This window comes from Cariama cristata, unplaced genomic scaffold (assembly GCF_000690535.1).
Source record: "Cariama cristata isolate BGI_N322 unplaced genomic scaffold, ASM69053v1 scaffold12975, whole genome shotgun sequence".
NCBI classification, from domain to species: domain Eukaryota; kingdom Metazoa; phylum Chordata; class Aves; order Cariamiformes; family Cariamidae; genus Cariama; species Cariama cristata.
The window spans coordinates 54,324-68,478 of NW_009619325.1; the positions used below are offsets into that span (position 1 = coordinate 54,324).

Sequence of the window (14,155 nt, forward strand, 5' to 3'; positions counted from 1 at the left end):
GGCGGATTTACAGCAGTTCTTTAAGTGTCTACTGAAAAGTCTTGCTTTATGTTTAAACCAGTAATATCTGGGAGCTTTAAAGTGTCCTTGTAAGTGCTGGATGAATATTAACGAAGCCTTACAGCAGGCAGGACAGGTAGGTGGGATCCTTATTTTGCAGCTGGGTCACTAGTATCTCAGTTCCTACCTGCAGAGTCACTTCCGAGCCTTTCTTATAATTCTGGGGCTTCTGTGTCACTTCTGAACATGTTACCCGAGCTTGGGTGGACCGAGATCTCACCGTTAGCTAGGGACAAAACTGGGAAGAACGTTCTTAAGCTGTTGGCCCATGTTTGGTTGCCTTAGCGATAGTCACATTTGAAACGAAAGAGACAAAAAGAATAATTAAAACACTAGGAGTCTGCATTCTCCAGGTCATAAGAGCTCTAACTACACACCAATAAATCTTCTTACGCTTTTCTGTACTAGCAGCTGTTGGCTGCACGCTTCCATGTGAACAGGGAACACATTAAAGGTAGTTTGAAATGTGATCCTAAAATAGTCAGCACCCAGGAATACCCTCAAAAGTAATTGTTGCACTAACTTCCCCGTTCTTTTGTGTGTTCCCACCATGTGTATGAAGTACATGTGCTGCTTTTCTCTGCCATCTCAAAGGAATTAAATGGCCTTGCACTTCAAATGGCTGATAGCCAGAGTGTTGCATTTTGCTCAGTTTACTGTAACATTCAGACATTATACTGTGACTATAACATTCAGAGCATAAACCCTCCACCTTTCTGTAGAGAAACCAATAAACTTAATTGTTGTCACACTTTCCAAATTTGAGTTTAGATCTGTTGCTCCAAAGCCAGGAATCTTACGCTAAATGTTGAACCGTCAAAAGAGCTGCACGCCGAGACCCACGAACTGCGTGGAAGACTCTCCTATCCAAAAAATGAGGTAGCAGTTTCCTGACTATTAACTAGATTCTGAATTCTTAAAACCTCTGCAGAGAGGTGTCAGTTTTGATCTAATACCTGCTAAGTGGAAATCACTGACGCGTACGGGGACTTCCAAGCTTCTGATGTGTGGATTTAGAAAAAGCTGATTTGAGCCCACAGATAGGAGCCAGCCTGCTTAGACTATAATAGAAAGTAGGGGAGAGGGAAGACCAAAGAGAGAGTTTTCTTACCAGACACTTGAGCATTTAAGTCTCAAAATGTGAGTTAGGGTGGCTCTTTGCTGACCTCTTGCCATGCAAGTCCTTTGGCCATTATTCCACCATGGAAGTATTTCTCTTTCTTTAATAAAGGAGAGAGGCCACAGGTGCAGGTTTAGGAGAGCCAGGTGATGAGGCACTACGTCCGCTCTGTCCCTTCCCGCTGCCTGTGCCCAGCGCGTACCCCGTGGCCGCCTTCTGGGACCGCAGCCGCACCCTGCAGCGAGCGGCCCCTTTTCAAATGCAGGCTCCTTTTCACTGTTGACATCGTTCTCACATAGATTTTGTCCTTTGCCACCCACTGTTTTGGAATTCTCCTTCCAGCTGGAAACAAACAAGCGAAGGAATAAATCAATAGATATGTCAAATGGTTTCATCAAACAAATTAAACATCAGCTTTTGCCAGTGGAAAGATGTTAGGAGTTCTGGGTGTTGTCATGGTTTTAGGAGTCTTAGGGTGGATCTCAGTATGATAAAGCTTTGTTAAAGAGGGCAGAACGAGTTAACTCCAATGTGTGTGTTAGCTAAAGCTTGGCACACACGTGACTTAACCTGAATTTATTCTGTAACTGTACCGTACATCTGCTAGTGGAGATGAGGTCAAGCTTTCTGTCCTACAGCCACAACAGCCGTGTGTACGCGAGAGGAGAGCCGGCCATATTACCGGAGCAGAAATTACCATTTCTCTTTGTCTTGTTGCTCTCTTACCCCAAGGGGCTGTACATTTACTGCCATCTCCTGCTAAGGGTAGTGTTGCCACCATCGTTACAGTAACAGAGAATCTCCCTAAGTTTCTGATGCTGCCGGAGTGTTTGTTACCTGTGCGTGAACTTTGCCACGAGAGAAGAGCACCGTTTGATACGAACGAAAAGCAGTGAAGAGACCCAAGGATTTGTTAGCAGTATTTCTAGTTATCCCACTGTTTGCAGCTTCGCGCTCTTGATCCAGCCTCATAGAGTAAGCCATTTTTCTTTTGACAAAGAGCAGCGTTTCAGACGGGAGGCAACCCACCTTTTCCACTCGGCGGTCAGCCCCGGGTGCACGATGGACCAAAGAAGAGAGAGGCTCTACCAGTGCCCCTTTTTCAGTCACGCAGGCACGGCGGAGCCTTGTCAGACACCTACGAATCGCCTCTCCCCGTGCCATCCACAGCCTGGCTTGTGGTACATGGCATTAACTTCACAGAACAGCGCAGCTTCTGCATAAGTGCCTGAGCAAGCGGCCAGATTTTTCAAGATTTTTTTTCTGTCATTAAGCAGTCTAATGGGCCTTGAAGGCACATTTCAGTGTTTTATCATTATGCTTCACAGTCTTAGTGGTTAGCCCTAAATGTATTCTTAGTAGTAAACTGTTAATCATCTTTTTGTATCTTAATTTGCCTAAGTCGTACTTTACACTGTGAGTAAATTGACTATTTGGAGTAAATTACTACAGCATGTAAATGAGTAGCAAAGTCTGGTCTTCTTTCAGATCAATTAAAAATGATGCTTAATGGCTTGGATAGCGGCTGTCTGTACCACACAGGAAAATTTCCTGTATGGCGTAAATTTAGCCTAGTGTACACACAGTGGTTGTCTAATGGAAAAGAGTTTTTCAGATGAGAAACTGATCTTCCTCTTTCCGTTTTCTTTTGGTGGAATTAACAGAAGGCTTTTAAAAGCAGATAATTTAATGTGAACGTAGCAATCGTATCATTCAGGTTACATCAGTAGGTAGTTACTGGTCGCTTTTTTGAACTGCCAGAGAAAGGATATTTGGTGTGGGTGAAGTGAGACTGCAGAGGAGCTGTGTGCAGGGGAGACGTTTTCATAGGAAGGGGGGTGATCGGCAGACGTGGCTGCTTCTCTGGGATGCTGCTGATGTTGTTTAATACCAGGGTGGCTGGAAGTCAGTGTTGAGGAGTAAAGAGAAAGAAGGCTTTGTTTTCCAAGCATCCTACTGAAAGTAATGAGTCCCAAGTGGCTGCTCAGACCTTGGAGAGACTGGTGGGAGGGAAGAAGTCTGGCAAGTGTCCAAGCAACTGGATGAGGGCCTGAGCTGCCTTAGGAAAGCATGGTGACGGCGTGGGATCATGACCTCAGTGTGGAGGGAATGGAACGGGGTCAAGCAGGGCTGGTGAAAACCCTTGTGAATTAGCTGTGCGTGTTCCAGTTGGGTGCACTGATCGAGTGGTGGAGACAGCTATTTCCAAATCTGTTGGCCCATCTGCTTGGTCAGAATCCCCTTCATGACGTTTTGGAATAAATGTGACCAGGTAGAGCCTGTTCATACCTGGTCATGCACTCAACATTTTTGACTAAATCAGTTAATTGCATTTTAGGCTCTTGAGGCCTTTCCTTCCATCTTATAGCCTAACGTAATGAGCACAGTTTACATCATGGGTGGTCCGTTGCAGACTTGATTCTTCCAGTCTGTCTGTATTGAGCTATTTGAGCCACTTGCTGTTGCATAAAATAGCACACACCTTGTACTGTATGGGTCTAATTTAAAACTTATGTTTATTTGCAGAATAACACAATTTGGAAGCCAGATTCTTGCCAAGACTGCCGTTGCCATAGCAATATTGTCACCTGTGAACCTACCGTCTGCAAACATCCTCAGTGTGACTTTCAGAAGGTAAGGGGCTGCAACTACCCAAATGCCAGCTGACCCGTTCTGTGTGGTGGGAGAAATATCAGGTCACTCTGGAGTTCCCAGCCTTCCCCTGCTCTAAACCCCTGGAATAGTTATATGTCAAAATACTTGTTGGGTCCACCACACTGTGTTACATGTAAAGGTATGGTGGGAGCAGTTGGGGTAATTGGTCCTGTGGTCCCTGTGGAAGCAAAGCTAGCTCCTCTTGTCCTAAGAGGGACACAGCAAGAGGATGCAGCGTGAGGCGTTTCCCTGGAGGAACTGGCAGAGATGAGCTGGCTGCTTATCTTTGTACATCGTGGTGACAGCTGCCATATATCAGCCTTCTGGGTTCAGCTGCCTCCCTGCAGCTCTGTTTGAACGCGAGGGTCTGATTCACAGCAGGATTTGGGGGAAGCGAGAGGGAGCAGTGAAATCCCATTTCGCCTCCCGGGGTGTGTGTGACTGCGCAGGGTCAGGCACAGTCTCTGTGCCCTTTCACTTCTCATAGATGCAAGCCTGTGCAAGAGACACGCAGGCAAAACCCAGTGTGCGAAGCCTTTCTCTCCTTCGCCACACTACAGCTAGAGGCTTTCTGTTGGAACAGCTTGCAGGCTGCCTGTGCTCCAAGGGCGGCCTGGTCCCCAAAGGAAGCCCCTGAACTCGGTTCGGACCTCCCAGCGTGAGCCCAGCTTCCAGTCACCCTTCATATGAACGTGGAGCTGGGTCTCCCTCAAATGTGCAGATGGATGCTTTCCACTCCGATGAACAACAACAGAGCTGAGATTGTCTGTCTTTCAGTTTCTTCTGCCTTGTGATGGTTGTTAAGCTTTCGTTGTCTCTTGTTTATCTTTCTCTGTCTGAGCCTTCGTTAATGGTTACAGCTAATTGGCCATGGAATTGGTCTTGCGTTAGCATCTGGATTACTGGGATAGTACACATGAGTGACAATGAAAATTAGTGTTTTAAAGAGGCACTGCCAATATAATTATATGGCTTTATGAAGCAGGTTAAAATGTTTTCCAATATGACAACATTAATGAGGAATAATTTTCATTCTTACTGGTTTTCCCCGTTATCAGTGTGTACTGATTAAAGCAAACCTGAAATATTAAGAATTTTTGTGCTAAAGAGGAGAGAAATAAAAAAAAAAAAAGTGTTGTCATGGCACACCTAATGATGACTGGGCTGGGTAAGATGTTGTTGTTCATTTTGAAAAATTGGGTAAACTAAAAGGTGGCAACTTTAAAGCTCATAAAGGGAAATAGATTCATAGTGTGAAATGAATCTGTGGGACTCCTTCGTGTGGGTAATCTTCAAGACAGAGAGTTTAAGTGTTCCATAAAGGTCTGGCCATTTAAATGTTGAAAAGGATCATCAAGGATCTCAGAGGAAAAAAAATCCAGTCATCCTTCAGACATAAACCAACCACTGATGAATAAGGTCAGAAATCACCATCCCTCTCCATGGCTTATTTCTTATCTGCTTATTATGAGATTTATGCTAATATTGCTGATCTTGTTCACAGCAACAAGGCATAAATAAAACCAGGCAGTCTGCAAAAAGCATACCCAGTGGTGTTCTAAACATTTGTATGTAAAACCTACTGCTGTGCATACTGAATGTTTTGAGTAGGTGGAAAATCAGCAAACATTATTTCTGTTATGTGAACCAAAACAAACCAACAACCAAGAACAGTTTCTCCACAGCAAGATCACAGTTGAATAGGGTTTAATGGTTTAAGCTAAATGAAATATTTAATTTTGTTTCCCACCTCCTAAAAACCACAGCATTGAAGGAAACCTTGAAGTGAGAAACTTTTTTCGGTTTGAAAAATCAAAATGTTTCTTTTAGAAAACAGAGAAAGAAAACTTGGCATTTGAAATTATTTTGGTCAATTTTATCATACAAATAAAGAGGTGAAAGGTAAGACAATTTTCTGGCATATCAGCGTCTTCATTTTTTATTATAACAAAACAAATAATGACTCCCTTCTGAGCAGGAATCCCTTAGACGTTGGCAGTACCCTTTCAAATTGGAAAGGGTGGAGTATGTCTCCTGAGAAACACCTTTGCAATATTTTGAAGAAGGTGACCTGATGGATAAAATTTTTCTACATGTCACTTTCCGAACCTGACATCATTTTCTCTGGTTTTGGTTTTCTGTTTTCTCCCTCTCTAGCTATCGTGCTCACATCAGTAAAACTGTTTGGTTCTTTTTTCTATTAGCTGTGGGAGGAAAATACTGAGATCTGTGGTACCTCGGGTGGTGCCAGGGGCCCTCATGTGCAGTTGCCATCAGTGACAGACACCCTTACAAAATAAGATCCTGCCACAGCTGATGCTGTCCTGTCTGTGGGGCACTGTGCCAGGCCTGGGGCGTTTAACGTGCAACTGGGGGGAACATGAAAGCCTTGCTTTGGAGACTCCGTGGAGGCGTTTTCAATGATGGGAGTCCATGATCCTTCCCGGTGTTGCCTGATGTCTTTACTGATGTGGTTTGCCCTTTGTCTGATGAGTTGCTTCCATCAGTATCGCCTTTTTCCCTGCTGCCAGACAGGACATAGCAAGTGGTCGGCTTGCTAAAACCTTACAACATGCAAAGCAAAGTGGTAGCAGCATCACCTGACTGTGCTCTGGTTGGAAGTGGTCAGTAGTTTTCAGCTAATTTTAAAGTAGTGTTATTAAAAAAAGAAGTGGTGATTATTAAGCCGGAGCAGTACAGTTAATGGATGCATGTTCATTCTGCCTGCCAGCTGCGCTTCTGGAGTGGCGAAATGTTAGTCTGAGATCCATCCTGTACATGTAGAAAATTATCTATTGAAAAATTTACATCTGTACCATGTTTCTCAGAGGTCCTTCAGTGACTAATCTTGGAGTTTTGTCTTGACTAAGTGCTTTCTATTCTTTGTTCTGGTTTGAAAGCTAGTTCAGCTGGGGACTTTCTAATTGTGCTGTTAGGGGTGTGAATTCTCCTACTGTTGTTTTGATGGTAAAATGTCAAATAGAGCAAACTGATGTGCCACCTTTCAACAAAGGGATCTGGTGTAGCACCATTATATACTTCACATAATATGTTTCCTCTCTAAACTGAGAGCACCAGGACCAGCAAGGCCCCATGTCTTTACTTTCGTGTTAAAGTCTCTGTTTCATGTGAACGACTTATTGGATTCTTGTGTCTTTTTAGGGAGAAGTGCTCCAAATAGCCTCCAACAAGTGCTGCCCTGAGTGTGCCTCCCGAGCTGAAGGATTTTGCCAGCATGAAGGACAGACCCACAGCGTGAGTGCTCTCACATGTTCCTCTGCAGGGGCAATCCCTTTCAGTTTTTAGCGCTCTGTTTGGTTCACATCAGTGGAGGATGCTTAGCTGACGTATGGGAGAAGGATAATTCATTGGACTTGTATTCTGTCACTATCAGATGATGTAATATAACGGGAGTTTCATTGGCAGGGTTTGCAAAAAGGGAACGTGTTGTTGAGCAATCATGTGTCCTGCTTGGCTTAAGGGGAGAAAGTTTCCCTCTCGTTCATTCACTTTGCTGCTTTTGTGGATGATTGAGACAATATAGTAATGTTAAGGAGGGGAGCAAAGCACAGTGAACTTGACATATTAGCTATCCCGAAAGAAGCCTTTTCTCTCAGCAGCCATCTATGCTGGTAGAGACTGATTACTGTTGTGCGACCTGGGTTATGTATTTTGTAATTCTGAATTATTCAGGAAGGAGATTCCAGGATGTGGTTTCATCTACGGGGGCTGAAAGGCCAAAACAATAAAAATAAGTGTCTATAGATAAGAAAAAAAATAAGGATTCACGGGTAGTAGTTAATGAATCATGTCGAACAATAGGCTAACGTAGAAAATGGCTTAACAGTGAGCCCAAGTCCCCCGTCTGGTCTCTTGCAGACTGTTCTGTTTGACAAGAGGCAAGTCAGGTCCAAATCTTAAGAAATATGCTAAAATGCCCAGACACATTTGAATATCTGAACTTTGCAGTCTACAGCCGAGATCGATGTTGTAACCCTCTGTTTCAGCGTGAGACACGACCTGCATGAATCTGTCACAAGCTAAAGGCTGGAATAGGAGGCACATCCATCCTCTTCTCATATTTCTTTGTGCCTGTGATTTGGGTGATACTATATTACATCATATTGCATTATATTTCTGCTTGTTGTTGCTGTTGCTGCATTTTGCTGTGTTGTACTCTTGCTGCAGCTTTTGTCTTTTGGCTCTCTGTAAGCCTGTTCTTTGGGACACGAGTCAGGTGAATAAGTAGGCATCCCCACAGGGATTACAGGCATGTTTGTACCTGCAGTCATATGTAGCACCCTAATGCCACTGTGGGGTGGTCATTAAACAATTTTTTTGTCAGTGCAAAGTCTCATCTGATGGTTGGCACAGATTTCCTGAAGGAAGAAGTTTTCTCTTTTGTCAGTAAGCCACAGTAATGCTTTATGACTTGACTTTCATTCTACAAGTATCTGGCTAGCAACGCTGGCCCTGGTGGTAGCTCCATCGAAGAAAATCTGTATCCTCTATCTGGCAAGAGCTTTTTTATTCCATGCCTAATTCAATATTGCATGTTTTGTAAAAATTAACATTCTCTCTTTGTTGGAGGGTCTTGCAATACACCAACATGTTTCTCCTTGGGGCCAATTTTTCCTCACCATGCCTCAAGGCAGGAATATTTGTTTCTGCATTAATGAATAAACAAATCTAATGAGATTTTACTCATAGTGAAGTGCGTTAAGTGTGGAGGGCAGGCGAAGTCCACCTAACCACCTTGTGGTCAGGTGTGTGTTGGGGCCCATGTGGAATATTTCTCTAAAGAGAACATGTGTCTAAATTTAGAGTTTGCCTTACAGAAACTGTAGTGGAGAGGAGGCGAATGCAATAGCTTGGGTCTTTTGCAGTGCGTTGTTGCTGGATGCCACTCTGCAACAGGCAGGAAAATTAGGCTGATCTCCAGGTTTGCTACTTTACCAGTACTCACTCACTTTTTGACCCAACAGTGCAGCCAGGAGTAAGGGCTACAACACGCAAAGATTGGCTGGGCCTGCAAAAGAGTAAAGTTAATACTAATGTAGGGGGGCTTAAAAGGGAGAAGATAGATTTGCAGGTCTCATTGGCAGCTGGATTCATGCATGTGTTTTCCGTGCCTTTGTTTTGTGCACTGCAGCACGGCACGCAGTGGGTCGGCTCTGGATGTGCCCGGTGCTCCTGTGCCCATGGGAAGGTGACCTGCACCCCCATGGCCTGCCCAGCCATCACTTGTGAACCAGGGGAGCTGCAATACACTGCTCAGGGATCCTGCTGTCCCAAATGTGTGGGCCGTGGTGGTGAGTATTGCATGTGAATGGGGCACTGTCTGGCTTCACTGACCCGAGCAGTAGGTCACTGGAAATCTCCTTTTAGTCCCAGATCTGGAAAGCTTTTCTTTTCTTGTTCAGTTCTGTTGGGAAGACACTGGCATCAAGTGTGTCTCTTAATTCGCTTTCTGTCCAGCTACCGTATTTACATTTTTAACGACTTCACCCATAGGCCAAGAGGATGTGATAAGCTTTAAGCAGTGAGCAGATGTGCCTAATATGTCCTAATTTTGGAGGTTAAATCTGGAAAAAAAGATGCAGATATTTCCTGTGTACTGAGGGTACCTTTGGCACTTGCAGACTCAGACTGCAAGGTCCAAAAATGCCTGAGCTATTGGATGCCTTTTCTCACAGAAGTCTAGTGGGAGAAGCGCATCCAGAGCTCTTAATTCACAAGTCTAAAGCGCTTGAAAACTGGTGCGATTGTTACTGTCATTACCTGCTTTGACAAACCAGAATTTTGAATTCTGAGATGCACAAAATCTGTGTTTTAATTATGGATGGCAGAAAGGGTTTAAAAGGCATAGGAAAAGAAAATTACCTATTGTTTTCATATCTCTTAGAGCCTTGCTCCTTTGATGGACGCTTGTTCCAGGATGGTGAGGACTGGCGCCTTGGTCGGTGCTCCAAATGCATCTGCAGGGATGGGGCGACTCAGTGCTTCGCAGCTTCCTGCCAGCCTCTACTGTGCAGCCAGGTCAGGACCCATCGGCCTTCTGGGGACATTACTCATGACTGTCATGTTTCCCTTGGCAAGGCCCATTTCTCATGCAGATATACAAATCAGCAGGCAAATCTTCTGTGTGACAAGCGGCGATTTGGAAAAGGGAGTTTTGGTGTGTGAGAATGATGTGGAGTGAGGGTTAAGTCTGTCAGTATACACACGCTATCTATCTCTTCCCTTCTTTCCCCACCATTTTACTCTTATGCTTTTGCTGGCTAATTAAGCACAAATACTGTCTAAAGAAACTGCTTTTTGTTTTGTACTAAAAAAATTATGTAGGATTGATCAGGAAGTGGTTTTATTTCTGTGAGGGAAGGAATGAAAACACAAGATTTTTCTCTTGTGTTGTGGGGGTTTATCTTCACAAATTTCAGTATTTGGTTTGCAGCTGAAAAGTTTGGTTTGCAGGTCTTGTTTACTTTTTTTTTTTTGCAAGAACTCTAGAACTACAGTGGAGAATAGTCAAATGGGGATGAAATTCCCTTTTTACTTAAAGAGTTTAGAAATACAAGACAACTTCAGCTGAAAGACAAGTCTCACAGCACTATTCTTGACGTGCACTTGTGTTTAGAAATCAACAAAACCAGTAAGATAAGGTAGGCAAACTCAAGTAGTGACTCATAGTTTTAGTCTAGTTGAGAGAACTGGGATATTTCTGTCTCCAAGGTCTTTGCTGTGGACAAATGATGAGTTCTTAGCACTTATGCAGTGATCAACCCAACCAAAACACTGCAAGATTATATACAGTGTTAACACATGTTTAGTAAAGGCAGCGAACTACACGCTCTACTCCAAACTCTACACAAGTGACTCAGTTTTTTAAATTCTTGTTACAATATTGGAAGTGCTTAAGGGTGTAACTGTGCTCATTGGATTTCCTTTCATTGGGCCTGTTGTACCAGTTTTCTTGGGCACCTTGGTGTACTCCTTTACAACAGCATGCCTGTGAAGGAAATGTAGAAACTGGCTCCCTGGAAATCCCTGTTTCTGACCTTGACTTTATGTTTTAGAGGCTACTGTTTCCCAAATATTTTTTAATCTATTATGACCCGCCGGTGTTGAATCCAGAAGCTCCCTTGAAATGTATGCTCTGGCTGAGCAGACTTCCCTGTAGCACTGAGAAAAACAAAAGCAGTAGTCATAAACTTTTTTTCCTTTTGATGCTTACCCAGCTTACTATTGCTGGACCAGATGTTTGTGCAATTAACACTTCTTTTTTTTTTGATAGAAGGAAAGCCCACCTGTTTCTGTGCATGCTAATTGTGTTTTGCTTTGCCCTGAGATACTAAATTAATATTTGTTGACTAAGTACTGTGCATTAAAACAAATTTATGCCTTCTTCAGATTCCCTCTTTCTCACTCCAGAGGGACTGATGTTACCTGCTGACTGATTGCACTACTGTTTAATCAGCTAATCATTAGGATTTAATTTGTGGAAATAGAAATGACTGTGTTGTTGCTGTGATGTATCTGAGAATAACTGGCTGAGAGCATCCAAGCTAACGCAGCAGAAAGCCAATTCTGATGGTGTTCCAAATATTTCCTACCAAGGTGCCCGGTGGAAGAGACGTTAGCAGGATGTGCAAGGATCCTGTTCTGCTCTCAAGAATACCTAACATTTTCTTGCATGTGCCTTTATCTCTGTCACTTTCTTCATTCTCCACTCCCTGTCAAAAGCAAATACATAGATTCTCCCAGTATTAAACTCTGATCGTCCATCTTTCGGATAACTGTACCCTTCCCTGAGTGCTGAGGGAAAGGAACTTCAAAAACGTTTGTTGCATGCAGGAGTGCACCTGAAAGTCCCACCACATATCCCACCAAAATCCATGAAAGAGTTCTTTCCCTCTGCTGGGAAATCTATTGTTGATAACTTTTATACAAAGTCTTCCACTCTTTCTTTGAAAGCTAGTGATTTGGCTAACAAAGCAGATGAGATAATAGTGCATGGCATTTCTACACTACTTTCAGTCCACAAGTCAGTCTTCTGATCATCCTGATGTGGCTGGAGGGAGGTGCTGGTGAACAATACTATTCCAAATCATTAGGTGTACATGAAATTCTAGCAGCAGAATTACAGACATGTTTTGGATGGATGGAGTTGAGGCATGCAGGAACTGTTATATTGATGTGAAGTGCCAACTTATTCCAATGTGATTTAAATCAGTCATGAAAAAGTTTGAATTAGGATAATCCAGTTTTAAGCATAATTTAACACCTGTACAGACAGTTATGCTGTATGGATTTAACTAAAACAGTGCAAATGCCTGAGAGATGGTGAGTGTAAATCACACATTCAAAGCCTCAAAATGTGGCAGTACCAGGAAAAAAAACCTCTTCTCTCCTCCATCTCATGCTTTAGTGTGCTTCTCTACCTGGCTTTATATATACTTTTTTTCCTCTGTATATCTGTATACCTGAATATATGTACTTTATCTCTTGAGTGTGTGTCTTTATCTGCACCTATATACCTATCTGTGTATTTGGACCTCAACTGCTGCCCAAAGAAGCCCAGAAAATGAGATGAAGGAAATATCTTTCTTTCTAGCTTTCTACACTGACCTTATGCTGTGAAGACTGCCCTCAGATATTGGAGCCAAAATGAAACCTTGAGTGACTGTGGATTATCACACAGATACTAAATGCCTGGGCTTCCAGGCGGTGATGCTGAGCTCCATGTTAACTGTTTATGCTCTTATTTTACTTGTCTCTCCTGCTTTTTGTTTAGGATGAAGTTATGGTTATGTCTCCTGGAAAATGCTGCCCAGAATGTGTTCCAAAGCCCTGCTCGGTGTCAGGAACAGTGTACCAGGTAACCTTTGACGAGCCACACCAAAAGGCAGTTGTTCACAAGTTCTGGCAAAAAAAACTCCCCGGCATCTGACTTTCTGCCAGCACTGATAGCTGTGTACAACACTTGCTTTTTTAATTTCTGGAAAGCCAGAAATGTTGAAAGAAATTAGGACTAGGTAAGAATTTGCTGGCAAGCAGAAAGGAAGTTTGCAAGGTGAAGCAGATTAGGCACTTTCTTTTCACACTTTTTTGAAGGAGGAAAGCAGAAAGCACAGGTGAAGGTCAAAGTATTTATAGCCTTCATTGTATCATCTGGAATTATAATGCATTATTTAATGAATGAATGTATGTGGAATTTTCTGTTAATGATTACTTTTTGCTAATAATAGTAGTTAAGGCCTCACCAATGTCACTAGCTTGCAGTTAATGAGAAATACACACCACAGTGTCATCTAGAACTCATACCTCTTCTTCCTGTTTGCTGATCATGTAGAGATAAGCACTTTTTAAGAAGGGTTTATTATCGGATACAGACATGCAGAAGGAGCCATCATATTCCATAAGCAGCACAAATTTCTGGAAAGACTTTGGTTATTTAAGAAGAGCGTTTAATGATTGCATACATGTTCTTTTTGAACAGCATGGTGAACAGTGGAAAAAAAATGCCTGCACTGCATGTGTATGTCACAGAGGGGAAGTCAGATGTCTGAGAGAGACCTGTGACTCCGTTACCTGTGAGAAGGTAGTTACAAATCATTCACCTTTGATACCCTGGCTGCACGTATCACTGTGCCTGTGCCAAGGGGTTCAGGCAATCCTGCTCAATGTTTGCTGTTGTTTTGTAGGGGGAGAACAAAGTGCAGCATCCTGGGAAGTGCTGCGAGGAGTGTGTGTCTTCCAAGGGAAACTGCTTCTATGATGGCACTATCAGGTACCACAGTGAGATGTGGAATAGTACTCGCTGTGACTTCTGCATGTGCGATGAAGGGCAAGTCACTTGCCAGGAAGCAGAGTGTGCCAAAGTGGAGTGTGCCAAGGTAAGAAAGGTTTTCTTCTTTCAAGATGTATCTGTCAAGTTTTGTGATTTTTTTTTTTTTCCTCCCTTATTCTTTTTTCTTGACTGACATCTTGAGACACTCAAAGAACCTACCTTTCTCTCAGGGCTTGTTTTGTGCAATTACCTTGAAAACATTTCACAGGAAAGGAGAGTAAACTTTGGATTTTCCACACAAGTTTGACTGCTCAATGGACTTGCATTGTGAAGCAAGTCAGTGTGAATCAGTGATTATTTTAGCTGGGATTCCCTCCCACACTGTTGTCTGCTTGCTATAATGGAGGGTCAGACACCCAGAGGTTTCAGTGACCACCAGCTTTACCAGGAGCTTTAATGTGGGGAGAGTCGTACAGGTCAGCGACAGTTAAAGGCTTAAGAAATGTTCCTTTTATCTTCATTCTGTAGTT

The 14,155-nt window shown here is 43.1% G+C and overlaps 1 protein-coding gene across 1 annotated transcript in view; it reads left to right on the forward strand.

Annotated features, from left to right (window-relative positions):
* Positions 1–3,706: 3,706 nt before the first annotated feature.
* The window catches only part of FRAS1 (Fraser extracellular matrix complex subunit 1), a gene marked incomplete at its 5' end in the record, with an annotated part of 109,381 nt that continues 98,932 nt past the window's right edge, over positions 3,707–14,155 (forward strand). The window contains 7 exons of the mRNA XM_009701218.1: positions 3,707–3,814; positions 6,998–7,090; positions 8,988–9,147; positions 9,741–9,874; positions 12,630–12,713; positions 13,335–13,436; positions 13,540–13,731. Of these exons, the coding sequence (XP_009699520.1) occupies positions 3,707–3,814; positions 6,998–7,090; positions 8,988–9,147; positions 9,741–9,874; positions 12,630–12,713; positions 13,335–13,436; positions 13,540–13,731 (873 nt within the window). The remainder of the gene's footprint in view (positions 3,815–6,997; positions 7,091–8,987; positions 9,148–9,740; positions 9,875–12,629; positions 12,714–13,334; positions 13,437–13,539; positions 13,732–14,155) is intronic.